Source organism: Carassius auratus, chromosome 19, assembly GCF_003368295.1.
Source record: "Carassius auratus strain Wakin chromosome 19, ASM336829v1, whole genome shotgun sequence".
Taxonomy (NCBI): domain Eukaryota; kingdom Metazoa; phylum Chordata; class Actinopteri; order Cypriniformes; family Cyprinidae; genus Carassius; species Carassius auratus.
The window spans coordinates 25,628,048-25,656,037 of NC_039261.1; the positions used below are offsets into that span (position 1 = coordinate 25,628,048).

General features: G+C 35.5%; 4 protein-coding genes across 4 annotated transcripts; 2 read left to right on the forward strand and 2 right to left on the reverse strand.

The window, feature by feature from the left end:
• Positions 1–3,470: 3,470 nt before the first annotated feature.
• Positions 3,471–9,466, reverse strand: hgh1 (HGH1 homolog (S. cerevisiae)). The gene is made up of 7 exons (XM_026289714.1): positions 9,412–9,466; positions 8,163–8,746; positions 7,617–7,717; positions 7,294–7,392; positions 5,598–5,689; positions 4,934–5,056; positions 3,471–4,081 (listed from the first exon to the last, which is right to left on the reverse strand). The coding sequence occupies exons 2-7, from the start codon at positions 8,702–8,704 to the stop codon at positions 3,905–3,907; spliced, it is 1,134 nt and encodes a 377-aa protein (XP_026145499.1). The 5' UTR covers positions 8,705–8,746; positions 9,412–9,466; the 3' UTR covers positions 3,471–3,904.
• A 111-nt stretch (positions 9,467–9,577) lies between these two features.
• On the forward strand, positions 9,578–13,379 carry exosc7 (exosome component 7). The gene is made up of 8 exons (XM_026290201.1): positions 9,578–9,668; positions 10,052–10,153; positions 10,236–10,330; positions 11,135–11,300; positions 11,415–11,485; positions 12,371–12,494; positions 12,595–12,750; positions 13,221–13,379. The coding sequence occupies exons 1-8, from the start codon at positions 9,612–9,614 to the stop codon at positions 13,323–13,325; spliced, it is 876 nt and encodes a 291-aa protein (XP_026145986.1). The 5' UTR covers positions 9,578–9,611; the 3' UTR covers positions 13,326–13,379.
• A 1,894-nt stretch (positions 13,380–15,273) lies between these two features.
• Positions 15,274–19,252, forward strand: clec3bb (C-type lectin domain family 3, member Bb). Its single transcript, XM_026289715.1, has 3 exons — positions 15,274–15,453; positions 15,998–16,090; positions 18,393–19,252. Exons 1-3 carry the CDS (start codon positions 15,366–15,368, stop codon positions 18,782–18,784), a joined length of 573 nt encoding a protein of 190 aa, XP_026145500.1. The 5' UTR covers positions 15,274–15,365; the 3' UTR covers positions 18,785–19,252.
• A 1,117-nt stretch (positions 19,253–20,369) lies between these two features.
• cdcp1b (CUB domain containing protein 1b) lies at positions 20,370–27,939 on the reverse strand. The gene is made up of 9 exons (XM_026289716.1): positions 27,402–27,939; positions 25,810–26,016; positions 25,381–25,737; positions 24,925–25,290; positions 24,514–24,711; positions 23,299–23,679; positions 22,471–22,827; positions 22,283–22,370; positions 20,370–21,355 (listed from the first exon to the last, which is right to left on the reverse strand). Exons 1-9 carry the CDS (start codon positions 27,463–27,465, stop codon positions 20,806–20,808), a joined length of 2,568 nt encoding a protein of 855 aa, XP_026145501.1. The 5' UTR covers positions 27,466–27,939; the 3' UTR covers positions 20,370–20,805.
• Between the last annotated feature and the right edge of the window lie 51 nt (positions 27,940–27,990).

Consider the following 27,990-nt stretch of genomic DNA (forward strand, 5'->3'; position numbering starts at 1 on the left):
AGTTATAACTTTCGTCTGTATGACCGGTCAAATTTATACCACTTGTTGTCAAATAATGAAATTCACCTCTATATATTTTACATATATTTATTATGTATTTACATTTTCGATTTTACAGCCTATCTCACAATATTAGCCTACTTGTAGCTATTAAATATACAGTAGCTAGCCTACTGTGCAAAGGTTTGATGTTGGTATGATTTTCTTAATGTTTTTGTCTCTTTTGCTCACCAAGGCTGTATTTATTTTGATGAAAATACAGTAAAAACAGTAATAATTTGAGATATTATTACAATTTAAAATAACTGTTTTCAATATGAATATATTTTAAAATGTAATTCATTCCTGTGATGCAAAGCTGAAATTCCTCCAGTCTTCAGTGTCACATGATCCTTCAGAAATCATTTTTAATATGCTGATTTGCTGCTCAGGAATGCCACTTTTGATCATTTCAGTGAGTCCTTGCTAAATAAAAGTATTAATTTCTTTCAAAACCAAAATAATCTTACTGACTCTGATCTTTTGAATAGGTAGTGTATATAGTAATCAACATCATGCCGCAAAAGTTCTACTGGGCTTGACATGCTCCTTAAAGGCAGAAATAAATGACATTTTGGACTTTAAACTGCGGTATTCAAGGTTGCAATGAAAATATTATTGTTCTGTCATTGACAGAAATATGAAGGCCAAACAAAAGGAGAACTTGACCGTTCAGGAAAGACTGTGGTTTGTACCGCTGCACTAAACATTTCATGATCAAATTTGGTGATTTACAAACTGGCCCATTTTGATGAGATGATTGGGGACAGAGGAAGTGTGCATTCACCTCTTTTCCCCCTCAAAGTGTTCACTGCGCTCCTGAGATGCTCGGTTGTGGTTTACAGCTGTTTAAACACAAAGATATTCTCACTGTGGTCAGTATAAGGAACCCAATTAGGCAGTAAAGTTGAACTGTAGAGGGGAATAAAAACTAGAGGAGGATCCAAGTCAGTGAACTGAGGTGCCTGCTGCAGTTGCCAGGGGTCGCCATGAAGTGGAGCCATTTGGCATTGAATGTTATTCTGGTGGGATACGGGAGCTTTATTTCCGGCTCCATACACTGGTGTTACCCTGATTTATGGGCAACAGGGTTTATGATATGAAACGTGTCAGTTTTAGGTTAAAACTCATGAGAAGGTGAGAGAGAATTCACAAATATATCACTTGTCACCACATAAGGAACATGCAGCGAGTTTGGAAATCCCTTTTTTCCGATAACAAAATCTGCTTCTCAGGTGAACCAGCCTCACACAGCTGTACTGGAAGACTAGAGAATATTGTTTCCATTGTTTTTAAGTACATACTGGCTTTTTATTAGTAGTAGTAGTAGTATGTGTTGGAAAGGCTAATTCATTTTAGTGAAAGAGTTCATCTGGACAGTTCACATAAAAAGCATTAGGTCATCTTTTGTGCTGGAAAAATATTTTTGTTTAATTATAAAAAAAAAAATCAATAAAATTAGAATAGTTTAATTATATACATTTAAAAGGTTTTAATTTAACTTTTTAGGTAAACCATCTTTTTTTAGATGAAAAAATATGGCTCTGCTTTAGTTATACCAAATATCTTATAAGATATTGCCCCAAATATATTAACTAATTTCAGTGCAGTTCATAATTTTTTATTATTAATTGCTATTTAAGTGTGTTTCTGTTTCGAAAGAGCTTAAATGTAGTTTACATCACTAGTAGCTTGGCGAACTATAATGTAAAAGAGTATTAAATTAGTTTTATATACTCTTCTAGTAGCTTGGTGAACTAGTTTAAAAAATGAGCTTTAATGTAGTTGTACATACTTTACTACTTGCTGAACTTAAAAAGAGCTTATATGAAGTTTTACATACTTAAAATCACTAGTATCTAAGTTTAAAAGTAGCTTCTCCAACACTGAGTAAAACAAAGTAGGTCTCCTTTTCTCAGTTGCTGGCATTCACGCTATTAATGGACCATGATAACAACTTTAAGGCTTTTGGCTGTTTTATTCTGGTCTAAAACATGGTTTGACCTTGAATTGCTTTTCTCTTTTATATTTCTGTTGGTTTGATGATGTAAAATTTGACCTCCTCTGTGGAAGTTGGAAAGAGACATCTCAAATGTGCATCACAGTGATGTGACGATAACCCCAGTGGACATTTATTCGAGCGCTAGTGTTATTTGGACTGATTTGAAGTAATTTGTTATTCTTCCTGGTTTGCGCTGGCCTGCTGTAGAATCTGTTTTCAGTGGCGTACATCCATCTGCTTTCTCTGCGCTTCCGGTTTAATTCTCTTACCACCTGCTCAACAGGCGCTCAGCTGAGGGCCTCGTCTAACCTGGATCTCCACTTTAAAACTCACCAGCCTGTCAGAAGCATTAATATTTCCTTGGGCACCTGTGAGTTTACAGATAAATGACTTTCAATAACACTCTGCATTCAAAAAGGAAACGCTTTTTAGTCGTATTCTTATGCCATTTATCATCTTTAAAATAAAATTATTTTTTCTTGCTGTTGTACATGCAGGACATATAATGTTATTTTATTAAATAAATGTATTACCCGTATATACATCTATGTTATTACCATTCTGCAGCTAGATCTCATTCCCTGACGTAACAGGACAAAAATAGCGTTGCTGTGACGCGCCTGTAACGCCTGATTGACTTGCCAAGCAAACATTACTTATGTGCTCGAACTATGTACATATTTGTATTAATTAGTCGTGTTTTTTTTGTTTTTTTTTTCCCAGTCTATTTGTATTAAACCTGTTCACAACTTCTTGTTTTATAGCAGCTGTACAGAATATATGACCTTCACACCGGAGACATGAAATGTTCTCATTTTAGAAGTCAGGTGAGGTTTTTAAGAGCTGTCTTATATCCACACGGGGGCAGCAAACTACAGTTTTGAACAAACAAGTCCAAAACTGCCTCATCACATATTACAAACATTTGCATGAACTTGACAAAGTTTTAATCTGTTAAGTCTGCATAGCCCATATGTGACCTGGACCAATCATAAGGCTCAAAATTGGACTCTTAAAATCTGAAAGTTGAATAAATAGGCTTTCCATTGATGTATGGTTTGTTAATGAATGATAATATTTGGCCAAGATACTACTATTTGAAAATCTGGAATCTGAAGGTGCGCAAAAAAAAAAAAAATACCTAGTCTAAATGAAGTTCTTAGCAATGCATATTACTAATCAAAAATTATATTTAAGGTAGGAAATTTACAAAATATCTTAATGGAACATGATCTTATCCTAATGATATTTTGGCATAAAAGAAAAATTGATAATTTTGACCCATACATTGTATTAGTGGCTATTGCTACAAATATACCCAAACCACTTATTACTGATTTTGTGGTCCAGGGTCACATATAGGTTTTTAAATTGAATATAATGTTATTACTAATCACCTCACAGACATTTCAAAGACCGTGTCTAAAAATGGGGTATGAAAATCCCTTTATTTAGGTTTTACAGATTGTGATACAAAGTGTCTTTATTATGAGCTCCAGGATACAACTAATGGGCATTCAAAGTTTTAAACCCTGCTGGAAAAATGAAGCTAGAGCTAGTTTTATAGCTGGTTTGTAGCTGGCTCATGCTGATTAGGTGGACAACCACCTAAATAAGTTTGAATGACCTGGTCATACCATATGATCTCATACCCAAGATGATGGTCTACCAGGTGTCCACCTGCTAGTCAAAAACATAAACCAGCCTGAACCAGAGAGAAACAAACTGTTCTTCCATAACCAGGTGCTTTTAGAATCAAACATTTTCTATCCACGATAATCCTCAGGTATTCGTTCTCATGCAGATCTTTTTATTCAATGCTGTACATTCAACTTAAAAGTAAAGTTTTGTTCATTAGTCTGTTTATCTCTCCAGGCCCTCTGGAGATTCATTTTGCTGCTTCTCAGATTCCTGCTCGTCCTTTTCCATTTGTTCCTGCTCTTTGGTGTCCAGTTCCTTTAGTTTTTCCTCCACGTCTTTGGGGATCTCCACCTCCATCAGATTCTCCATTCCCTCCTCCGGCTCGTCTCCAATCAAAACCTTAATCAAAGTCACACAAAATTGCACGTGAAACCCTAATGGACCTCAGTATGTTCCGTCAGAGTCGCATATTGAAAGAAAAGTGGTAATGACGCAGGACGGGAGCTAATGAGATGCCAGACTGCACTTCACTTTTACTGTCATTCCCAAGTAGCAATTTCGGGAACCCGACAACATGGAAAAACTTCAGCAACTTGATAGCTGTTAAAGCGGTGTTAGTTAAAAACTGCTGCATAATGAAAAAGCGCCCATTAATCCTGGATAAATATTAGCCTGGTTCTGCGCTTGGCATATTAGCTGTTTTATTGACGCTAATTAAAATGGTTGGGTTGAGGCAAACGGCCGAACCACTGCTTCTGGCCTGGAGTTCAAAAGGGATCTCCCAGACGTTATGGAGAATATCATGCTTTAATAGGAGACCCTGTGACATCTTTTCCATGGGGCTGTACCCAAATATACGCCTGCCACGGTGCAAGGAACAGGCTTTTTCCACCAAATTAGTGTCTCTTGCTGTTTTCGACCAAACTCATAAATCCTGGTTTTGGAGAACTGGAAGTGATCTGCCTACTGTCTGGGGTCTTCCAAAGCACAACAATCCACATCTACAGAAAACGATGCATGTGACGATCTTATAAAACTGATGCAATAGAGATGCAATCGCGTAATTGGATGGAACTGCCTTGATTTGAACCTAATGAGCTGATAATGTGTTACACTAAGCGTAAACGACACACTGCGCCCACAAATATATCTTGAATTTGTTTTTTTTTCCCAATAAGCTCATTGCAATGTTTACTGGGAATGCTTTATCCATGAATGATACATGCATTGCTTCCTTAAATGTTTTCATACCTGGACGAGTTTCTCACAAGATGAAATCACATGTGGATCCTTCTCCCATTTGTGAAACTCTCTCATGATGGGATACACGTTCTTGTTCTTTATAACCTGTCGGCCCACTTTAGTAGCTGTAAGCTGAATATGAACAGATCATTAATAGCTAAACATAAATAAAGGAAGAACAATATAGTGATAATACCATACATTCCAAAATAGTTTAGAAAGAAATCAATGCTTTTATATACAGCAAGGACCTATTAAATTGATTAAAAGTGGCAGTAATGAAAATTATACTTTGTTCTGGTCAAGATTCCTTAAAAATGTAGTTTGGTTTCCAAAGAAATATAAAGTAGCACAACTGTTTTCAACATTAAAAATAAGAAGAAGAAATGTTTCTTGAGCAGCAAATTTGATTTCTGAAGGATGATGTGAAACTGAAAACATCAGCAATGGTGCTAGAATTCACCTTTGAACCAAAGGAATACATTAGATTTTAAATCGTAATAATATTTTACAATGATACTGTTTTACTGTATTTTTGATAATATAAATGCAGCCTTGATGAGACTTTTAAAAACGTTCTTAAAATGTGAAATATTTGAATGGTTGTGCAAGTCATTTACGTCAATACAGACAAATGATAGATAAAATAAAAGATTTGAGATGCTGTTCTTACAAGCATCAGGGTTTCTAAGAGCATCTTGCGGATATCAGGATCATCTTCTCTCTTTTTATCCTCTGGTAAGTACTGCAAGTCCACAGGCAAACCTGTAAATGCAAATAAAAATCTATTAAATATAAATTATGTAATTGGTGTATTGTTACAATAGTAGCACGTTAATCAAACACTTTATCTTTAAAACATTTTAAGAAGGAAAAGTGGTGCTTGCTGTCCTTATCCTATCACTTAGAATAGAAACCGCACGTCTCTTAATATTCAAATCTCAAACCATTAGTAAAAATCATGCTTGCCAATTATACAGATCAAACACACTCTTATTAAATTAGATCGTATGTTTGGGCTATAGTTATACAGACTTTGAAAGGGTTTCAGAAAGGTCGAATAAGGTCACTTATTAACTAATACATTTTCTCTCCTATTTTGGTCAGAAAGGCACAAGTGGAAAATATGGTGCATATAAACTCTTCAAACAGCTTTTATGAAACCGCAAACTTTGAAACAAAGATCCTGGCCTAGCAAATTCACACAACTTCCTGCTGTAATGGTGGTATTTCCACTTTGTTCATTCCATTTTCCTTACACATGCTGTGGGAAATACAATTAACAGTCAACCTGTGTATCATCAAAATGAGTAAACAGCACCACCTACTGGACAAACGAACGAAACGTATTGCTTTTCTGTTTCTTCACTTCAAACAAAAATCGTTCTTGGATAAGGGGCCTGTACCATGAAGCTGGATTAGCAGGCCAGGTAAATTTCAGTTTAGTTTGCACCAACCCTGGGTTTAGGTACCATGAAAGTGCCTTGGCTTTTAGCCAAAAAAAAAAAAAAAAACGTTTCTCTTCATACAACTTAAGTAGTCACTATAAAGTACCTTAAAAAATAAAACAACAATGTCTGGCTTTAATGATAATTACAATTTATTTTCATATGATTTATCTAATTATAATATGGTTTGTTATTATTAATCCATTACATGCAAGTACCTTTAGTTTAATGGTTATTATAAAGCACTTATTTTAAATAAATATAAATATACAGATCATATGCCATAAATAAGTGGTAGAAACCATAGATAACACTTCAAAAATGGCTTCATGTGACCTTACATGTTCGAGTCTCTTTTGCTATATATTATCAACTATATAAACTAATTTCACAAGATTCACTTGTGACTGCACTAATAGAGCAAGATAATTTCATTAATTTGTCCTCTCTCTTTTTTTTTTAAGTACTTCCATGTAAACGCATTTAAATTCCTCATATTCTTTAATATCTTAACCTTTGACAAAGGAGTTTTGAATCTCACTGGCTCTCTCGCTAGAAGTGAATCACACTTTCTTTGTTGCGATTGGCTGTTCACCATGATGTCACACATTCATGAGAACCTCCTCCACAAACTCAGGATCAAAGTCTGAGCTGACAAAGAAAGTAGATGATCAGCATCATGGTACCAATAATGCTGGACTGGAGAGGTTTGGTTTGGTTTGGTTTCGTCAACTCAAAACTAATCCTGTAACTCTGAATTTGTTTGCTGGGGCCTGTTTCATAAAACAAGTTTACCAAATAAGCCAAGTCTGATGACTTGTCAGCTGATTTGGTTCAAAATAAGTCAGACTTACTGTAATAAACCTGGCTTATTTGGTAAACCTGTTTTCTGAAACTTCCAGATGATGTAAAAAGCATCACCTTCATTCTCTTCCTCCGAGAGCTCCTCTGGTCCAGCCAACGGTAATAAAAGGAATGGTAAAATATCCACCGCATCACTGAGTAACCACTCATGATGAGCTGTATGGACAAAGACATGTTTAATGAGAATTAAATGCATTTTTGTTAAATTGTCTTTGACGTATTTTTGCATTGGCTTTGCTTTCAATTGTGAAATTTGCAACAAATCAAATCACATGCTTTTTACATTTACATTTATTCATTTAGCAGTCGGTATTACCATAGATAACTAAGCCAATCACAAGCGTTAAGATATAATTTAAAGAAATAAGAATAACTCTTACTATAGTCAAAGCAGCAATTTCTGAGCGTTCCCACCACCCCTCCTCGCCTGGTGATCGATTCCTTGTACTGTGTGTACGGCAGGAGCCTCTGAATCACACACCTGTAGAAACACACATGAAACAATCAGCACTTAACATTTTATTACTGTCATACTATCTTGTACCACTGCATCACTGTGCTTTTGGAGAGGTAATATGATATTATAATGTTTTTTTGACAAAACCATAACAACACCATATTTTACACAAGTACCAAGGTAATATTTAATATGTAATAAATAAATATAAAACATATATAACATATTACCTTTGTACTTGTGTAAAATATGGTGTTGTTATGGTTTTGTCAAAAAAAACATTATAATATCATGGTATATATATATCATGATAATACCATATGTTGAACATGTACTATGGTAATATTGTAAAAATATAATGTTTTTATGCATACCATGGATTTGGAAATAGTAATATGATTAGTAGTAGTACAGTGTCATTTTGCATGTAATCATTCAGTACTGTAGTAGTATTATTAGTAAAGCTTACCTGTCCTTGTCCAGGATGAAGTGTCGTGCCTCGGGCAGCTGTGTGAGGTTGGACAGCAGTGGTCCCAGATAATGAAGTGAAGCTTTCTTATTGAACCCCTCTGTGCAGAAGATCTCCACCACTTTGTCCAGTCCGATCTCCTGCTCTTGCAGAGCGCTGAACACATCTCTACACGTCCGCTCGTGTCGGCTCAGGTTACTGAGGATAGTACAAATGCGATCTGCAAACATGTAATCTGGGTCCAGGAGGTTCTGGAACAGTATGGCAAGTAAGTCTGTCTCTTTGATCAAAGGCTGGTGAAGAGTCTCGTCTGCCGAGAGGTTAATCAGAGCGTGATAACAGTCCTTGACGATGGCGATGGAGGGGTCGCGGGTCAGAGTAACCAAGGCTTTGAGGAAGTCCGGCTTGGACCGCAGGTACCGGCACCCATCCCGGTTTCCTGTGAGGCCCAGGATGTAACCCGTGGCCTGACCTTTGACATCAGCTCTCATCTCCAGAGTGAGAAATGACAGCAGTTCTTTAGCTTCACCATCACTAAGCATTGTGGCTCGGTCTGTTGACAGACTTTTTTTTTTTAATTAAAACTGCAAAAGAAAAAAAAGAAAAAAACAGGCTAAGCATTAGCTTAATAATAACATTTAGACCGCTAGAATCAAAAAAATTAAACAGAATAGAAATAAAATAATATAAATAATACAAAAAGATAAAAATAAGAATTCGATTAAATTTAAATGTATAACAAAATGTAGATTAAAATACATAAACAGATAAATAAAAATAGAATACGAAAACAAATAACACATTTTTCAGTACAGTGCTATTTTGAGATGAAAAGCGTAATAATTTAACTGAAACTCAATAAATAATATTTTAAGAAACTATATAGATGCGTTTTAAATTTTGGGATCGTAGGAGGGTAATCATTTTTGCCACTATTTGACATCTGAAATATATGTATGTATGTATGTATATAAACCTGCCCTAGTGTATCTCAAAGTGCCATGGCAACACAGTACAGTTTTTTAAAAGTCAAAATTTCTGAAGATAGTACATTTTGTGCACTACAATGCTTCAAAAGTAAATTATAACAACTGACCATTACATGTTTACAATATTCAACTGAACGTGCAAAACCAAAAATCAGATCAGCGATCTACAACTGTAAAAAGAATGTTTAAATATTTTGTATAAAACAAAATCATTTTGTTTTCGTTAACAAATTGCATTTGTTGAAATAGACTATACATACCACATTCACGATAAAGAACACATGTGCGTGAAATATAGTTCCTGCTTTAAGAATTGACATTTTGCTTATCCAATCAGATTACAGTTTGCTCAAATATTCCCGCCCTTTTTTTGACGCAATGGCATATTATTGGACGATAACCTCCAGGCTCTTATTCTCGCGCTTTGTGATGACGCAGAGTGAGTGCGTGTGTTTGAAACATGGCAGCAGTTCAAGTAAGCGAAGCGGAGAAGGTTTATATTATGCATGGAGTCCGTGTAAGTAAAAACGAACGTTTGATCATTTAGTTTTATTAAACGTGTTATGAAAGAAATAATTTGAACATCCGAAAAAGTCTTATGTCCTCATGTGGTCTGTGTTGTTGTGTTCTTGCTGTATGTACTGAAATAAATATCGTATTTCTAAAATGTGCCTTTTATTCCTATTTCAAATTCGCTTGATATGTAATCAAAAGGCATTTTGACACCTGTTCTGGTGATCTGTCATTCAGAATAGAAACGTTTTTCTGCGTGGTGGCAAATGCAATTTGACTAAAGCAGAAAACCCCTGTAGAAAAAAATCAAGTGATATGCTATCACTTTAACCTGATACTTTTCTGAGACATCATAACATGAGGGTTAATGATGACCTCTGTTGCCAGGATGACCTGAGACTGGACGGGCGAGGATGTGAAGACTACAGACACATGGAGATCGAGACGGATGTGGTGTCAAACACTGATGGTTCTGCTAAAATCAGTCTTGTAAGCTGAATTAAACAGTCTTCTATGTGGAAATCGTACCAGCATGTTTGTAAATCATTATGTTGTGTGATGTGTTTGACAGGGTCACACAGATGTTCTTGTAGGAGTTAAGGCAGAGATTGGGAAACCCAGAGCCATGGTACCAGATGAAGGCTATCTGGAGTTCTTTGTGGACTGGTGAGAGTTTAAAGATCGTCACATTAGACATCAAGCATGCACCATGACAGCCATACCAACATAACTGTGCAAAATATCATAATAATAAAGCATGAAGTAGCCTGCTTTACATGGAGTTTAGACCCTATACAGTCTATGGTTTAGACACATGCATGTGTATATGCATATTGAGCTATATTTTTATTTACATACTATTGTAGTACTTGTTAATGTTTTGAATTGTTTTAAATTGTTTTCTATTTTTACTTCAATTAAATTTTATTTTAGTTAGTTGCCGGGGCAATATTTTAAAGTTTACAAATGTAAGTTTTTAATCTAAAATATTTATATTTGATATTTATTTCAGCTTAATTTCACAGTTTTTATTTGTTTTAGTATTAATTAACAACAACACTGGTCTGGAAAATCCTCGTATTTTCTGTAGTGAATATATTTATGGTTTGGTGTAGTATAGAATGTTTAATAACTAAAAGTTAGTTTTTTTTTTTTAAAGCAAATATATTTAGTACATCTCAGGATCATTTTTATTAAATGTTTTATTTTTACTAGAAAGTTTAATCATTAAATGGTGTGAGTTCAGTGGACTAATGCATAAGAATCTGAGATCCTTTTTAATAAGACAGTATGCATTTTTTTTTTTTTTTTTGACAGTTTAGTCCATGTATTGATATAGTGGGAGCTGTAATTGACCTGTGCAGGTTCTTCAGTGTATGAATATGCAATTTAGCAATGGATATCCATAGAAGATAGTTTATATGTTCTTGATATGCAAGCTGATGTTGGTTGCTGATGTTGCTTGTGTAGCTCAGCGAACGCCACTCCAGAGTTTGAGGGGCGTGGAGGGGAGGAGCTGGGGGTGGAGCTTAGTAACACGCTCTATAAAGTGTTCAACAACAGACACAGCGTGGACCTGCGTTCCCTCTGCATCTGTCCGGGAGAGAACTGCTGGGTGCTGTACGTGGATGTGTTGGTGAGTGACCTGAAGAGGGCGAATGAATGAAGAAATAAATATTTCATTCAATATAAGGAAATATTGTGATCTCAATTTGCTGTTGATTTATAATTCATTTAATAATGTATGCAGCTGCTGCAGTGTGATGGAAACCTGTTTGATGCCATATCCATTGCGATAAAAGCTGCTCTGTTTAATACACGGTAAGTAACCGCATGCCGTTTCCATTAAAATCCTGACAAAGCTGTAAGCTTTCTATTGGCCAATTCTAAATCTGTGGCAGGCAGAGTTTTTTTTTTATATATTACTTATGTACTGTCTTTATAAATATTATATTTGTGTACCTTAAATGGTTAGGTTATTTTCCAGTTTAAGTTTGAAACTTTTTTTTTTTCGTGGTACAGTAATAGACATTTTTGGGGGCTTTCCTTTTCTCTTGTGGAAATAATATAAATTTCATCATTTTTATATGTGTATGTGAATGATTGAATATATTTATTTTATTCTTTAATAATATTGTTAATATATTGTACACAATTCAATGAAGTATTGTTATTAATACTGTTTGAATTTTGCTATTTTTGAGTTTGTCTTTGATACTGTAAAATGTAATTTTTTTTTTAATCCAATATTTTTTTTATTTCAGCTTTAATTAAACAAAGGTGATTTTTAATAGTTTTCAGTTTTAGATAACAATAGCAACATAGTTTCCAGGCCTGAAAAAGTCATAGAACTTTCTATAATTATTATTATTATTTTTTTTTTTTTGTTACACTCTACAATATTTTAGAGCTATGTTAGTTTAGTTTAAGATGTTTTCTTGAAAGTAAACCGTAAACTCAGGACTTTTGTGTTTTGAACATGTTATTTCTTTATACTTAAACATTTAACCATTAAAACATAAACATTCCAAGGATTAATATGCCAGATACAAATATCAGTCCACCCTGGGAGTCTTTATAAAATGATTTTAAAATCTTTTATGCCGTAATCCTAATTGGAAAAGTCCTTGAAATTCACTACTTTAACATTGTGGAAACCCCAAATGAACAATGAGGAACTTATCTGCATCCCCTTTCCCCAAACAGAATTCCCAAAGTGCACATATCTGAGGATGAGGAGGGAGTGAAGGAGATCGAGCTGTCAGACGACCCTTACGACTGCATGCGGCTCAATGTGGAAAATGTGCCATGTATCGTAACCCTCTGCAAGGTACAGCACAGCCTGGAGCCGTTACCCACAATGCACTCCTCTCCTGTTCAGTTCTGTGTTTCTGTAGCTTCTATATATGGGATGTGTGTCTGTGTTTCAGGTTGGTCACAGACATGTGGTGGACGCCACGCTGCAGGAAAAGGCCTGCTCTGTGGCCAGTCTCCTGATTTCAGTCACACACCGAGGGACGGTCACGTGCGTCAGGAAAATGGGAGGAGGAAGTCTGGACCCAGAAAGTATCTTTGAGATGACAGAGGTCAGATAACTTCTAATTCTCCTTAACTACAAGTATTATCCCTGTAAAGCCTGAAATATGAAATAATAGTCTGAAAAATCTTTTATTTATTTATTTTTGAACAGTTGAATCTTTAAACAAAATATAAAAGAAAAATCTTTACTGAATAAAGGTTGCATGTGTGTTTTTTTGAGTATCTTATTTGATACATCAGGCTTTTTGTTCATAGTATGAGTGTGTGTGTGTGTGTGTGTGTTTGTGTGTGTGTGTAGGCTTTATAGGGCTAAACTTTGGTGCTATATTAGAGAATGTCATGCAGCTGGTGCTGTTTATATGTCTGCTTGTATATCAGAACAGACTGGAGCTAACAAATGTATTTTCTATTTTGTTTCTGTCACGCATTAAAAACCAGGTGTTTTTCATTTGTTTAATGAATGCTTGTCTCCTGGTTTGGAGTTTCTGTTGACTGTTTTGGTGTGTTCATGTTAAAGGCTGGGAAGCGTGTGGGCAAGGCTCTTCATGCGCCTCTCATGGAGCTGCTGCAGAAAGAAGAAAGTCTTGGCAAGAAACGGCAGAAAGTGGGATTCCTCGGATAGCTTCCTGTTTTGTACCTTTTTTGTTTGTTTTTCAAATAAATGAGCTAAATGTTCTATGACGTTCTTCATGTCCTGCTTGAAAACTCTCAACTAACATAGAATCCTGTCTAATTTGAGGTTATATAAGATTGCTGTTTTTGTTTTTCATTTAATGACTAGCCCTCGGACTGCTGTGTTTAACAGAGGACTGAATGTGAAATGATTCTTCTCTCAAATCTGATTTTTATATATATATATATATATATATATATATATATATATATATATATATATTTTGAGCTGTTTGAGAGAAATTTGAGCACTTAATGTTTTTTTTTTATAGCTGAATTTAATAGATGAGTAGAAAAGAATATCCAGAATCCTTAAAGGAATAGTTCATCCCCCAAAAAATGGAAAACATCTGCTGAATATTTTCTTGGTCTCAGATCATCCAAGATGCAGAAGAGTTTGTTTTTCATCAGAACAGATTTGGGGAAATTTAACATTGGATTACTTGCTCGCCAATGGATCTTCTTTTAGTGAATGGGTGCCGTCAGAATTAGTCTGAACAGCTGTAACCCACACAACTCCAGTCCATCAATTTATATTATTTTTAGTGAAAAACAATGTCTTTGCAGTAAATAAAGCCATTGTTAAAGCATTTTAATTTAAATCTGTTGCTTTTAGTTTAAATACAAGTCCGTAAACCATTTTTCTCCAGAGAAAAAGGCCATTCTCTCCTAATTTAGACAAGGTGACTTTTTTTTTATTTAGAAAGCAATTTTATGAATAGCAGACTAATTTCAGCAACAGTTGTCTTTATGGATTTATTTCTTAAAAACATAGCTTTACGCTTCACAAGATGTTAAATGATGGACTGCAGCAATTTTACAATTTATTTTTTTATACATTTGTGGAATATTCGTAGACTTCTGTAAGTTCACAGGTGCTGTAGTCATTTTTTTCCCGGGATGGTGTTGAGCTCACCCCAGTGTCCAGCAGGACGTCTCGTCTGCCACGTGTCGTCTGAGGAAGATCCAGCTGCTGTGAGCCTGGATATATTCCATCCCATAATAGCTTTGCTTCTTTCTGTGACACGGAAAATCCAAAACAAACAGCAGCAATCACTGCACAGATAACAATATCATACACAAGAAGAATGCATGATGGGAAATGTGTCCTCAGGAGACCTTTAATGCTCCAGGACTCTCAGTGTGTATGAAGCAATTTGAGAACCTGCTTTTCTGTCTGAGTTAATCCGTTCATTCTACATATGAGTCCAGGTTTATAATCTGTATTATAACTCATACCTTTCATGAAAGGATAGTCCACCAAAAAAAAACTAAATTGAAGTTTGATTTCCCATTGACCCCCATGAAAGAATTTTCATTTCAACACTTCTGCTTTAAATGAGTGGGAAAACATACAGGGCAAAGAAACCGGGCTAGTTGTCACACTTCGCCTATATTTATGTTTTTTTTTTATCTAATAATTAATTTTGATTGATTTGATATGAACCCTTAATTTAAATCAAGTCTATTTCCACATACTTTTCACAAAATTTCAAAAGGAAAAATAATTAAATAAAATGAATTATGACAAAAATGTTTAAGGTAACAAAGTCAAACTCTTCTGGGCAAGAGATAAAGTAATTAATATTTTATAAGTATTAAACAAAAAAACAATTACACTGTCCTGTTTTTGTCTAGAGAACATTATTCAACTTTTAACTTTTGTTTTATAAAGTTAATTGACTCTTGTTTTAATATATGTTATTGTGGCTTTATTGTGTTCACATATTTATATAATTAAATAATATGATGATTGGAGGACAAAATTCACAAAACTGATTCTGTGTGAAACCAGCACACGGTGTGTATTTTATGTAACACTTCCAGCCATGAGCTTGAAGTGTGAGGATTGTTGAGATGGGGGGGGGGGACGTCACTCCTCCTCTCTGCTCAGGATGAAGAACAAACGCAGCAGGTTCTTACTACAGCAGTTTTCCTCTGTGAGCTGAGCTGAGAAGCAGAGCTCTCTCCTCATTCTCCAGACTTCACCATGAGACTCCGAGACGGCTGTATTCTGCTGGGAGTCCTGCTGCTCCTCACACACACCTCACACCAGCAGAAACCCAATGCTAAAAAAGGTGAGACCGGATGATTGTGCTCATTTTTGTTTGTAAATATTGAAAAAGATGCTGTTTGAGTAAAAGTCAACTCCGTTTCGTGCACAGTTAGCACTGACCTGTTTAATACATCTGGGTGTGTTTTTAATCTTAACACAACTCATTTTTCAGTTTGAATCTGTTTAATACAATTGATTCTCAAGGTTCTCAAGTTTTAAAATAGATGAAAATACAACTAAATGATTGCTATATTTAACATAATAATGATTATATACATAATTGCAGAAAGAAATATTTTAATTTAATTGCATTTATTGGAAGTCTTAAATATATTAAAATTCAATAAAATAAGTTGTAAATAAAAATTATATATGTAATTATATATATTCAAGAAAAAAATATTTATTTATTTATGGTGATTCTCATTATCATCCCACTTTTCAAAATCAGTATAAATTACATCGTATTTAAAATAGGCTTAATTTACTTCATTCATAATTATAGGGTCAAATAGTTTGTGTGTGTGTTTTCCTATAATTCATCCTGAGATCTCTCTATCTATAAGACTCCAGCGCTACTTTGAAGGACCTGCAACAGCAGATCGATGACATTGTGGTGGAACTGAATCTTCTAAAGGAGCAGCAGGCCCTGCAGACCGGTGAGAACTTCTCCCCATCACACCTTAAATCCATCTGCATTAGTGAAGCATCTAGTATTTCTAACCTAGTCTATGTGACTTTAAAAAAAATGGGATTCTGTTTGTCCCTTGAGCTAAAAAACAAAACAAAATGTTGTACTGTAGACTGTGGCTTATTGTTTGGATTAGAGTTTATACACTTACATAAGGCACATGGCCTCCACGTGTCACTTCTGATGATTTTTACAGCTTGTGTTTTCCCTGGAGAACACTGAGTCAGATGTCATCCAGTGTTAGATGTATGAGGAAATCTTGAGACAAATATGTGTTATATTTAAAAAGATCAAAGGTGTAGCAATAGGGGAGGCAATTGAAATCGAAAATATCATTATTAATATAACAAAGAAATCATGTATCTACATCCCTACTCTTGTGTTACGCTGGATGTGCTTGCTTTTTCCTCGTGATGCATCGGCTGCTGTTTTCAAACTGGCACAGTGCTTACTCGTGCATTTGCTAATTTAAACATGAAGAGAACTTATCTGTCTGGCAGGCCATAAGTGGAAAAAGGCAATCAAGAAAAAGAGGAAAAGAGAAAAATTTCCGGCTTATTTTTATTCAATTATTATTAATTATTAAAGTCTGTGTTGCCTTTAGCAGCTTCTAAATGTCAAGATAACTTAAAGCTCTCCTTTGATGTGTCCTTTTTAAGGCAATGTTTAAAAAAATAATTTTTAAATTAAATCTATAAAAAATCTATTTAATGCATTATTTAATTATTATACCATTAATAATTAACTTAATTTGTCTTTAACTAGCAAAGTTTTTAAAAAATTACCATACTAGGCTGTTGGAGTCTGGGCCTATTTTTTTTTTAATGACATGAAGCTTTGTGATTTCCTGGACTTGCTATACTTCGTAATCATTTTATAATGTATCCAAAAGCAAGATGTGAGAAAACTAGGGAGTTGAAATGGCATCTGGGCTAACGAGTGATCCTTCGCTGCCATCTACTGGATATAATGGTAATTTCATGTCATTTTCATCTTAAGTCTTCATGAATGAAAGTGAACATTTAAAATGATTTTTTTTTTTTGGAAGAGTTAAAAAATATGTAATTATAAAGGCGTTAAATTATTATAATTGTTTAAAAAATGAGGAGAGGGGGCGGGGTTTGCTCATCTTTGTCACCCATGGTTAGTTTGCGTCCCTGGGTCAATACAAATAAATATTACATTTACTTAGTTGATTATTTAGCTCTTCTACATTTAATTAGTTGAATTAACATAATTAGTTGTCATCTAATAAAACTAGTAAAGCTGATAATTCACTTTCACTTTCAAAAACATACCTCAGGTCAACAGTGAACTAAGAGAGGCTGCCAGTTGTATCTTCTGCCATAAAGATGAAGATCGATATTTTGGTAAAGAATAAGCACTTTGTTTAAAAAAAAATAATAATAATAATGTTATATTATATGTGTTTTAACTACTGTTTGTATGTTGTATAAATATATATCTAGGTAATGAAGATATATCAACAAAATAATCTTTTAGAAGGGCCCCATCTATTCATTTTGCCTGGAGCCTCCACTTCATTTTGGTTCGCCTCTGCATAAGAATATACAACTTTAATAACCATTAACTTTTGTATTATTTTATATATACTTTTCCCTTAAATTCACTCGTAATGTTCTCTCTTATAATGTTATCATTTTCCACCTACATTCTGACTTTCTTATTATTAAAAAAGCTATTTGCAATGGTATATTGAATATATGTAAATGAGCTATGTTGTGATTGGCAAACATGTGCATGTGGGCGTGGTTAACACCTTCATATATCAGGGGGGCAGAGCAAGCTGCGGATCGTGAGCTCATCATGTCGTAATGTTTTGCCTAACAATGTTTTTTTCCTAATATATATATATATATATATATATATATATATATATATATATATATATATATATATATATTAGCAATTTGATAAGGCATTCTTTAGTTTAACTTTCTTAAACAAAATTATGAAGACATTTAAAAAAAACTAATAAAAATTACCATATTAAAATGAACTTAGATTAAAAAATAATAATAATTATATAAGTTTACATTAAAATGTAAACTTAAACTTTTGAATTTGTTTTTATTTTCATAAAATGGGAAAAATAAAAACAAAATATCCATTCAAAACTATATCAATATATCAATAATACTAAAACGACCTTGCTTTATTTTAAAAGAACAACAAATGTTTTGGTACATTGTATGAGACTTTTGAAGGACGCAAACAGAACCCAAACATGTGTCTTTGTTCTCCGCCAGTCTGTCTGAAAGGCACGAAGATCCCTGGTAAGTGTTTTCTGGTGGACAGCGTGAAGAAGAGCTACCACACGGCCAGTGAAGACTGCATCGCCAAGGGAGGAATCCTCAGCACTCCGCTGTCTTCTGACGAAAACACGCGACTATATGATTACGTGCGCCAGAGCATCGGGCCGGACGCTGAAATCTGGCTGGGCATCAATGACATGCAGACGGAGGGCGTGTGGATGGACCAGGCCGGCTCAAGCATCCGCTACAAGAACTGGAAGCCCCCGCAGCCCGATGGTAGAATCGCAGAAAACTGCGCCGTACTCTCCGGCGCTTCCGGCGGGAAGTGGCTGGACGAGAACTGTCGCGAGGAGAGAGCTTCCGTCTGCGAGTTCAACATCGTCTGAGATCATCCAGCGCCGGTTTGCATGACCTTAGCTGTCCTTTTCATTGCACAATCCTGCTTGCATTGTGTTTGCTCTGCAATTATATAATTTCTTTTGGGAGAACGGAGTTTGTCCTTTTACTGCATAAAAATGTTCATGATCTACAATCAAAGACCAAACACTGTAATTAAAGACATTTTTGAACGGGCTCCATTAAGATCTCGTCCAAGACGCAAAATAAACAAAGACATTAAAGAAGTATTTCACACAAAAATGAAAATTAACTGAGCCTCAGGCCATCCACACATCACAATAATCCACAAGTGATCCACACTGGACTCCAGTCTATCAATTAAAACTCTGGTGAAGGGAAAAGCTGTGTTTTTAACAAAACAAAATCATAAAGATGTAAGAACTTCAAACCATTGCTAAAATAGATAATCCGAATGAATGCTTCCTCCATCTCTGTCATCTCACATAAAAAAAAAAAAAAAAAAAAAAATATTTGTTTTGAAATGTTTTCACTTGTAAATACATACTGCTTTCCTCTTCTGATTCAGACAAGACAACTTTTTCACTGAAGAAAGCAATTTTTAAGTAATTCCACCAATAAAAATGTATTATTTCATACAAATACACAACTTTTTTTCTCTTCATAAGACATTAATTGATGGACTGGAGTGGATTATTGTGATGTTTTTATCATCTGTTTGGACTCTAATTCTGACGGCACCCATTCACTGCAGAGGATCCATTGGTGAGCAAGTGATGGTACATTTCTCTAAATCTGTTCTTGGATGGCTTGAGGGTGAGTACATTTTTAAGAGTTTTTTTATTTTTTTAATATTCGTTCAAGATTATTGAATTCTGATGATATTTACAAAGAAGTCCAGCCACCAGATAAAATCCAGTTGAATGATGATTATTTCAGATTGCTAGCTTTGTTACTTGTTTATTTTCTAACAAACTAAATGTCTAGCCTGATAACCTGAACGTATATTTTTATCTTAATAAAGTGTATAAAAAACATGGCTCTATTCTGCAGGTTTCCGAACAACTGAGATGCTCATTACATATTCATTAAATATCACTAATTTGGCTTTCACTTGTCACTGAGTTTTGATTTGCCAACTCCCTTCAACACATTTTGCCTGAGAATGTGCAATATCGGTTATTGGTTGATAAGAAAGGTTAATCATTATTTATCGTTCTCATTTTTACATTTAGATGTCTCTGCTATCATCTATCGATCACTTAAATGCATAAAGCCAGTCAAATGTAGTCTCAAATATACATTATTCATGCTGTGATGCTTAGAATTGGTTTAAGCTTTATGATTTGTTTTCCCAATTTCGATAAAATGGCATAGTTTAATATCAGCCATTTATTGGTTATTGAGCATGACATGAAAATAATTTATTAGTGTGCATCCCTAATTTTACTGTGTAAAATGCTAAATGCCATCTAATGTCTAATTCAGAGTTCTTTGGATTTTTCTTCAAATCTGTTGCAGAAAATGTGAAAACTGCATCTGTTTGTGGCCTGTGTGTGTGTGTGATTATCTTCGTTCTTAATACATACATTCTAAACACGATTGGAACATCTATTAAAATACCAGATAATTTATTTTAGAAATGAATGAAGTAAACATACAGAATTGAATAACAAACACATATGAAACCTGTAGCCTGGAGACAATCACTATTAAAACAAAAAAATATCCAATAGAGAAATTCACGGCACACTTCCACCACGGGTTCGGCTCTCAAACGGCTCCAACAAGAGTGTTAAATTTGTACATTTTGGCTACAAGCCCATTAAAAACATTTAAAACCAAATTTTTAATCAAATATACATGCAAGATACACAAACAAACCCCTAGGGCGGCGAGAGAGAGCGTGGCCTTTTTCCATCAGTTTAAAGCTGTTCATAAAAACATTGTCTTTGTATGCGCACATGCACAGGCTTGCAGCCAATGGCTTTTCTGCTCTCCCAATAAAATCTGAATGTTTTTGGCGAGCAGGCGAAGAATCACATCCTTCTCACATGGTCTCCTCGTATTCTGGCTCAGGATAAGAATCTGAGTCTGAATCCATTTGTGGTTGTAGTCTGGATTTATCAGAGGACAGACGAATGGGATTTATATCCCTGCCACTCTTGAAAGTGTTCAGCGTGTTATCCATCATCCTGCGATCTTCGAACCCTAAGCTTCCCTGCAATATGAGCGGCGAGTGAGGCCTCGGCAGGTTAAAGGTGTTGGGTGGGTTTAGGAAAGGCTGAAATGCATCTCCTTCTCTTATGTCCAGCGAATATTTAGTAGAAGAAACCATAGCTGCTGGGATGGAGTTCGTGGGGCCCGTGAATGGACGGTACGCATCCACCTGATGTCCGTTGCTCCAGGCTCCGTTGTCAACCTCTGTAGGTTGGTTCTTGTCCCCAAGGTATCCGTACATGGTGGGGTCGTCGATAGAGGCATATACATGGGACTCATTGTCTGCTCTGGTTTTTGGGAAGCCGGCGTTACCCAGAGGGACAGGTTTCCCGCTGGGCATAAAGATGGAGGACGTGTTGTTATTGGGTTTGTTTTTCCTTCTAAAAGAAAAGAAAATAGTTTGAAAATGTGAATTATTCCTTAAAGCACACAATCAGGACAAAACTTTAAGTTCTATGCTACATATTTTAATTCTGTATTTATGTTTGCAAAATATATACCAACATTTTTATATGCATTTAATCCTCAGATTTGTAGTATATGTGCCAAAACAGCTTTTTTTAACTCACGATTTCATCTGATTGCCAACAGATATTTTTATTTGCACAAAATTGGGATAAAAAAAAAGCAATAGAACAGTATAATTGTTGCAAGAAATCCACTGAATTAAACAATGCATGCTGGGATGTCAAATGACAATGTTTAAAACAGTGTTATTTTAGAATCATTAATAGACTATCATACTTTTTCAAAAAAAAAAAAATTAATTTTCCCCTTTGATTTACCTTATACTTTTAATAAATTAGTTGCGTTTTCTTCTTTTTTTCCAGTTTTATTTATTTTAGTATTCAAGTTAAACTAAATTAGGCCTGCACTTACACATGTTGGCTCCTAGATGAAATAAAAGTTTTATATAAATTTATTTCAAATAATGACATTTTCATAATGGTTTTAGTTACCAATAATAACATAGGTTGCAAATTTTGCTTCATAAAATATGCAAATTCATTTCATAGGGAAAAACATAGATTTATACTATTAAAACTAGTAAAATATTCTGTATATTCCATTCCAAACATTTCCATAACTACATAGTTAATGATTTTTTAAACTTATTTTGTAATTTAACTGTACTATCTGTATGCATGATGTAGTTGACATTTTTATTTAAATATATATTTGATTTTACTGCCTGATTTATGGTGGCTGCTACTTGGAGCAGTAGAGACAATTATCCATTTGTTGCAGAAATATATACATATTTTTTTTAATGTTTGCAACAAATACCAAAGAAATTGCAGACTCACTTTCGAATGACGCACACAACTATAACTGCGATGATAACCAACAACAGCAGCCCTCCGACTATAGCCAAGATAATGCCCAGGAACTTCTCTGTACAGAGAGGGAAAACAGTTGGAATTATTATCTTTTACTGTAATACTAGCAATAATACAACAATGTGAATGTGATGAAATGAAAGCCTTTTGCTTACTGGTTTCCTTCAGCAGACTGATCTTCGAGAGCACAGCGAAGCGGTCGCTCTTGGGCTCACAGTTGGACATGTTCAGGTAGAAGCTCTGCTGTTGGAGAACAGGAACGATGAAGCTCTGATCTTCTCTCCAGGACTGCGTTTGGTCTTGAGAGTCCAGCGAGCCGATCGAGACCTCGGTGTGGCCCGAATCACATTTGGGCTGGCTGACGTTGGAGAACAACAGCTCGGCCTTGTACTCTTGGGGAATGTTGATGATCCATGAGGCGGACGAGGAAGGATTCATGCCGTCGGGCCAGTTTGGGGTTGCAAGGTACATGGGTCCAGAAATGAGTGGAGATACAGTGTAGATTACATTTTCTGTGAAGAAGACAGAAATACACTGCTATGAAACTCAGCCCTCTTTTGGGTAAAACCTTCATCCTTTTTTAACGTTCTACTCATCCAAAGCATCTTGAAAACTGTAAAATGTCTCATGGTTTCCCCAAAAATGTTTAGGACCACAACTGTTTTTAACATTGATAATAATCAGAAATGTTTCTTGAGCAGCAAATCAGCATATGAGAATGATTTCTGAAAGATCATGTGACACTGAAGACTGGAGTAATGATGCTGAAAATTCAGCTTTCATCATTGAAATAAATTACACTTTAAAATACATTCAAATAGAAAACCATTGTTTTAAATTGTAATAATATTGTACTATTTTAACTGTATTTTTCATCTAATAAATGCATCTAATAAATGCAGGCACAGCAAGGGACATTTAAAAACACCACAGAAAATTCTATCATAATTATTTCTAAACTTCTGACCAGTACCAGTACCTACCCGTGATCTCTGGACTAATGCCGATAGTTAAGAAAGGTCCTTTTTCCTGGCTCAGGTATTTTATGATATTAGGAGTTATAGTGATGGAAACGTTTCCTTTGATTTGGATTTTTTGGATAGTGCCTTCAGCTGCAGAGCAAAACTGTCCGATGTGGGAGCCCTCAGTCTCAGAGATGAGCAGCGAGACTCTCTCGTTACACTGCTTGTCTGGTACAGACTGGTGAAGCCTGCTTCCCTTGAGAGGCATGAGATCCACGGTGCTTTGATCCTGTAAACGGAGCAGCCAGGTGAACTGATGGAGGGAAACAGGAAGACTAGGGTCCAGGGTGGGAATGGTGAGGGACGGCCCGGTCACATCACGGGCAGACACACTGGGACAATCTATAATTATATTGAGGAAAGGGAAGAAGACGAACAAATCAAAATAATGTGGTGAATGATTCTGTCAAGATTGTGATTTAATGAATATATAATTCACTTCTGCAAAAGAACACGTTGCATTTTGACGTCGGACAGATGGATTTTCTGTAAAGACATTCCTGTTTTTTTTAAATTGTCATTTTGGGGAGTTAAAAAAAAAAAAAAAAATGTCTAAAATCCTTGTTATACTATTCCACAAAAGAAATCTTGTAATGACCAGTCCTTTTTCCATTCATGAGTTTAATTTAAATTATTGGCCACACCCCAAAGAAAGCTGAATTGGACTTCACTGAACTGTAATTCAAAGAAGATTCAACGCAAGCAATGCATTCTGGGAAATGAAGTCCTCTTCTGGGTTAGTATCAATAACTTAATACAATAAAACATTTTCATTACCTAAAAAAAGGCTTAAGCAAAATATAATACAAAAAATGAATTACTTAAAATATTAGTCAAAAATGTCAGATTTTCATCTATCTATCTATCTATCTATAAAATGCTGTTGATTATAAAAATTTGAGCATTTTAATTTTATTATCTTACATTCAAATTCTATATTCTGTTTGATGCGGAGTTAAATTGGAGACCACAGGTAACATTACTTACTGTACATACCACAAAACAAAAACAGCCAGAAGAGCGGTCAGCTCATCAGTTCCAGTGACTAGACAAGAGACATCTGAGTGATTTTACTTCTCTGATAGGTTAAAGCCAGATCAAACAAAGTAATTTTTCCACATCTAAAGACTCTAGAAGGTTCTTTAACATTGTGACATATATCTGAGCTGTAGTTACCTATGACTTTGGTGGCTGTCAGCTGCAGATCCTGCACGGGGCAGTCGAGGAAGGACAGGTCAGCTTTGGTGCCCGCAGGAACCACTATTTTCTCCTGCATCACAGAGTTCAGGCTCATTTCACAGTACGACTCCGGGTTTTTATTTTCTATTTGCAGACTCAATCCCTCTTCATTCCGGAGATCCACAGTGCAAAGATCTGAACAGAACAGGAAGATATTCCACATTACTTATCAGCAACTTAGAAGCATGAAATATTCAAGCTACCAAACTGACCCTAAAAAGACCCCAAACTCAAAAACAATGATTTCAAACCATTGATCTATAATAGAGAATATATAGAGAGACGTACATACAGTAGATCAGTGTTTCAGACACAAAACCAAAGTTATAGGCTCATTTTTTTCCTTACATGGAGTCCCACTCCTGAACACCTCCACGTTGAAGTTCAAGGAAAGCCCAGGAACATTCGCCACTTTCTTTGCATCACAGTTGGTCAGAGTCAGGCTGAAATCTCCCTGTTTATTAGCCGGCTGAGTTTCTGTTGGAGCCACTGTGAATGAAGTCTTGTCTCCCAGTGCATAATCACACATAACGGCTTTCTTCTGGCATTGTGGTGGAGTGTAATGTTGAAAGCGAACAGTAAAATTTTGCATAGGCTTAACAGCAAAGTTCCACTTCATTTTTTGTTCATCGTAGTAGCCTTTGGCGTAGTCTGGAGTAAAGAAATCAACAGAAAACGGTCCTCTGGGCAGCTTGACATCCATCTCCACTACTCCTAGAGATGCCAGAAACAAGGAATAAAACAAGTGCAATCCGAATCTAAACACTAATGAAAATGTTCTTGTTGTAAGTAACTACTTCTTACCTCTTGCTGCTGGTCCCATGGACACTTTGAAGTCAGATGGGTTCAGGTCTGTACCTTTGGGAACCTCCAGAGTCACTCGACCTCTATACAAGACCTGGATACGGCTGATGGGACCGTTCCGACAGAACGAGCCGATGTTGGCCGGTCCTGTGCGCTGGTATGCGATGATGGTGTATGTGTTTTTGTCTGGACATGATTGTGAAGGCTTGATCTGTCTCATTCCTGGAGATGGGAAGTCTAGCTGGAACACTTTGCCTGACTGAACCTTCAGATCCCAGTTGAAGGTTCTGGTGAACTCCAGGAATCGTGTTGAATTCAGAGGCACTGCAATAATGCTGCAGTCTGTTGTTGAGCAATCTGTGTAGAGATTTAAGTGATTTAGAAGCTGATTTGTATCAAATGGATCATTCCGACTATGTTGTTACTCACCGATTTTTTGGTTGATCTCCACATTAAAGACGTCCCCCGGCTGAGAGCAGTTGAAAGTCACGGTGGTGGGCTGAGCTTCAGTAAGTTCGAGCTCGGAGTTGCAGGTCTGAGACGGACCTTCATCCTTACACACGCTACAGTCCTGACTTTGTGCTTTGAAGATTATGATGGTGCCAGAGTCAGGGCTCACTTCTATTTTATGACATTCTGCAACAAAAAAAAAATGTATATGCATTTTACAAAATTTGTGGAATGCAAAGTAATGTATTGAACATGTATAATTTTATACTTATGATTTATATATTTTGAAACACACACACACACATAATAATTTAATTAATAATTAAATGTGTGTGTGTGTGTGTATTTGTTGCAATAACCTTAAATGACTTTCTCTGTTTTGTGTGTGTTTCTCTCTCTTTCTCTCAGTTTAGACTGACTTTTTGTTTGTTGGTTTTAAACTATTTTTGATTTTTTTGTGAACATGCCATTTTTTGAACTTATTGAATAAGAAAAATGATTGCAATAAAACTCAAATCAACCATTTAATTAATCTATACTGTTCTTGACAAAGAGTTGTCCTACAAAATGATCAGTACAGAGCCACGTAAACGAACAGCTTGAATAAAGCTGACAGTTGTAACCCACATGAAAGCAAACAAAAGAAACACAAAGAACTGATTCACACAAGGTAAAGTTTGAACAGGAAGAGACCATGAACGCATTAAACTACACATGTCAGGCACTCTGGGATCCTCCCTAATAAAATAAATAATTAAATTATGACGTTGCAGAAGGTTTGGTTCATGATAGAATGTCCATATGCTTCATATAGTACCTATAAGAAATTAGGCTTAGATGGTGGTTGGTAAAGTCTACTTTGTTCAAAATTGAACAAATCACACTTTTAGTTATTTTAATCAATTTAAAACCACAGCTCTGACCGTCAATAATACAGCAGCAACACTTTAAAGGTCACGTTCCACGCTGTGAAAATTAAAGTCCATTGTCCCTAAAGCTGAAATGTCAAAAGTAAAGCAAACACTGACATTCTCTGACAATGCATTTCACTAAAGAGAAAGTCTTATGATTTCCCTTCACTGACCAAGAGCATGTTACAGTAAACCGCCCTCCATTTGTACAGTAACAGATTGTTAGTCAATAATTCATAAGTTATTTTGCACAGCATCTGTCATAAATGCGAATTTTTTGACAGTGCTATTTTTTATACTAGGCCACGAGGGAGGCCAGATTCTGCTGTGAAGAACAGTAAATATTAGTCATTTCATATGCGTTAATGTAAACAATGTTACCAATATCCATCAAGCATTTCCGTAGTTTTGATAAAATTAAATGTCTCAATATAAAAACGCAACAAAACCTCCCAGCAGCTCAAACTGTCAAATCATAAGCCCATACTTGATAACCTTTTAAGCTGTTAATGTCAAATATTTCTATATATTTATTTAATTAATTAGGCTATATTTCAATTGCTCGGAATATTAAACCTTAACAAATGATCATTAAACGAAAGATGACAGTGACAAGGATGCTAAAAACGTGTTTGGGGTATTGCTTCTTTGTAGTCTCACCTGAGATTTTGTGAATCTGCAGTAAAATCAATCCAATGCAGACTGGAAACACGCATGAACACATCGTTCTCCTTCAGAGGTTCCTGAACTTTCCAAAGTAATATATCTGTGTATGTGTGTGTGTGTGTGTGTGTGTGTGTTGTTGTTGTTGTTTGATTTAAATCCTTGGATCTTGCATGGTGAATTGAGTTTCACAGGCGCTTCCTGGTTCTTCTGATACCTGTTGTGCTCAAAGACAAGGGCGTGCACGCGCGCGCGCAACTCACCAGTCCAAACTTGCGTTCGGGATCCAACAGCTGGAAAAACGCGATTGCATTATTCAAGAAACAGTTTAATTTAAATTACCCGAGGATAATCTGATAGATCCAGGAGATTAAATCATAAATTCACGCACAAAATCAGGAAATAATAGATTAACACTTAGTTCACGTTTTCAGAGACAAAACACATCCGATTTAAAGTCTGTGATGGTTCTCGGTTACAAGATAAACTAACGTGACTATTTTGTATCTCTACAGTCAAGAAGACTTCGCCCTGTATGAGGACATCGCGTAATATTCATTAGCTAAGCGGCCCTCTATTGGAAGAT

Coding starts and splice junctions, on each gene's coding strand:
- hgh1 (XM_026289714.1), bottom strand. CDS start 8,704: ATGCTTAGTGATGGTGAAGCTAAAGAACTGCTGTCATTTCTCACTCTG. Junction 7,393..7,616: donor AAATTGCTGCTTTGACTATA/GTAAGAGTTATT, acceptor TTGTCCATACAG/CTCATCATGAGTGGTTACTC. Junction 5,057..5,597: donor TCTTAGAAACCCTGATGCTT/GTAAGAACAGCA, acceptor GTTCATATTCAG/CTTACAGCTACTAAAGTGGG.
- exosc7 (XM_026290201.1), top strand. CDS start 9,612: ATGGCAGCAGTTCAAGTAAGCGAAGCGGAGAAGGTTTATATTATGCAT. Junction 9,669..10,051: donor ATATTATGCATGGAGTCCGT/GTAAGTAAAAAC, acceptor CTCTGTTGCCAG/GATGACCTGAGACTGGACGG. Junction 12,495..12,594: donor GTATCGTAACCCTCTGCAAG/GTACAGCACAGC, acceptor TCTGTGTTTCAG/GTTGGTCACAGACATGTGGT.
- clec3bb (XM_026289715.1), top strand. CDS start 15,366: ATGAGACTCCGAGACGGCTGTATTCTGCTGGGAGTCCTGCTGCTCCTC. Junction 15,454..15,997: donor GAAACCCAATGCTAAAAAAG/GTGAGACCGGAT, acceptor TCTATCTATAAG/ACTCCAGCGCTACTTTGAAG. Junction 16,091..18,392: donor GCAGCAGGCCCTGCAGACCG/GTGAGAACTTCT, acceptor GTTCTCCGCCAG/TCTGTCTGAAAGGCACGAAG.
- cdcp1b (XM_026289716.1), bottom strand. CDS start 27,465: ATGTGTTCATGCGTGTTTCCAGTCTGCATTGGATTGATTTTACTGCAG. Junction 23,680..24,513: donor GACAGCCACCAAAGTCATAG/GTAACTACAGCT, acceptor ATATAATTATAG/ATTGTCCCAGTGTGTCTGCC. Junction 22,828..23,298: donor CATTAGTCCAGAGATCACGG/GTAGGTACTGGT, acceptor TCTTCTTCACAG/AAAATGTAATCTACACTGTA.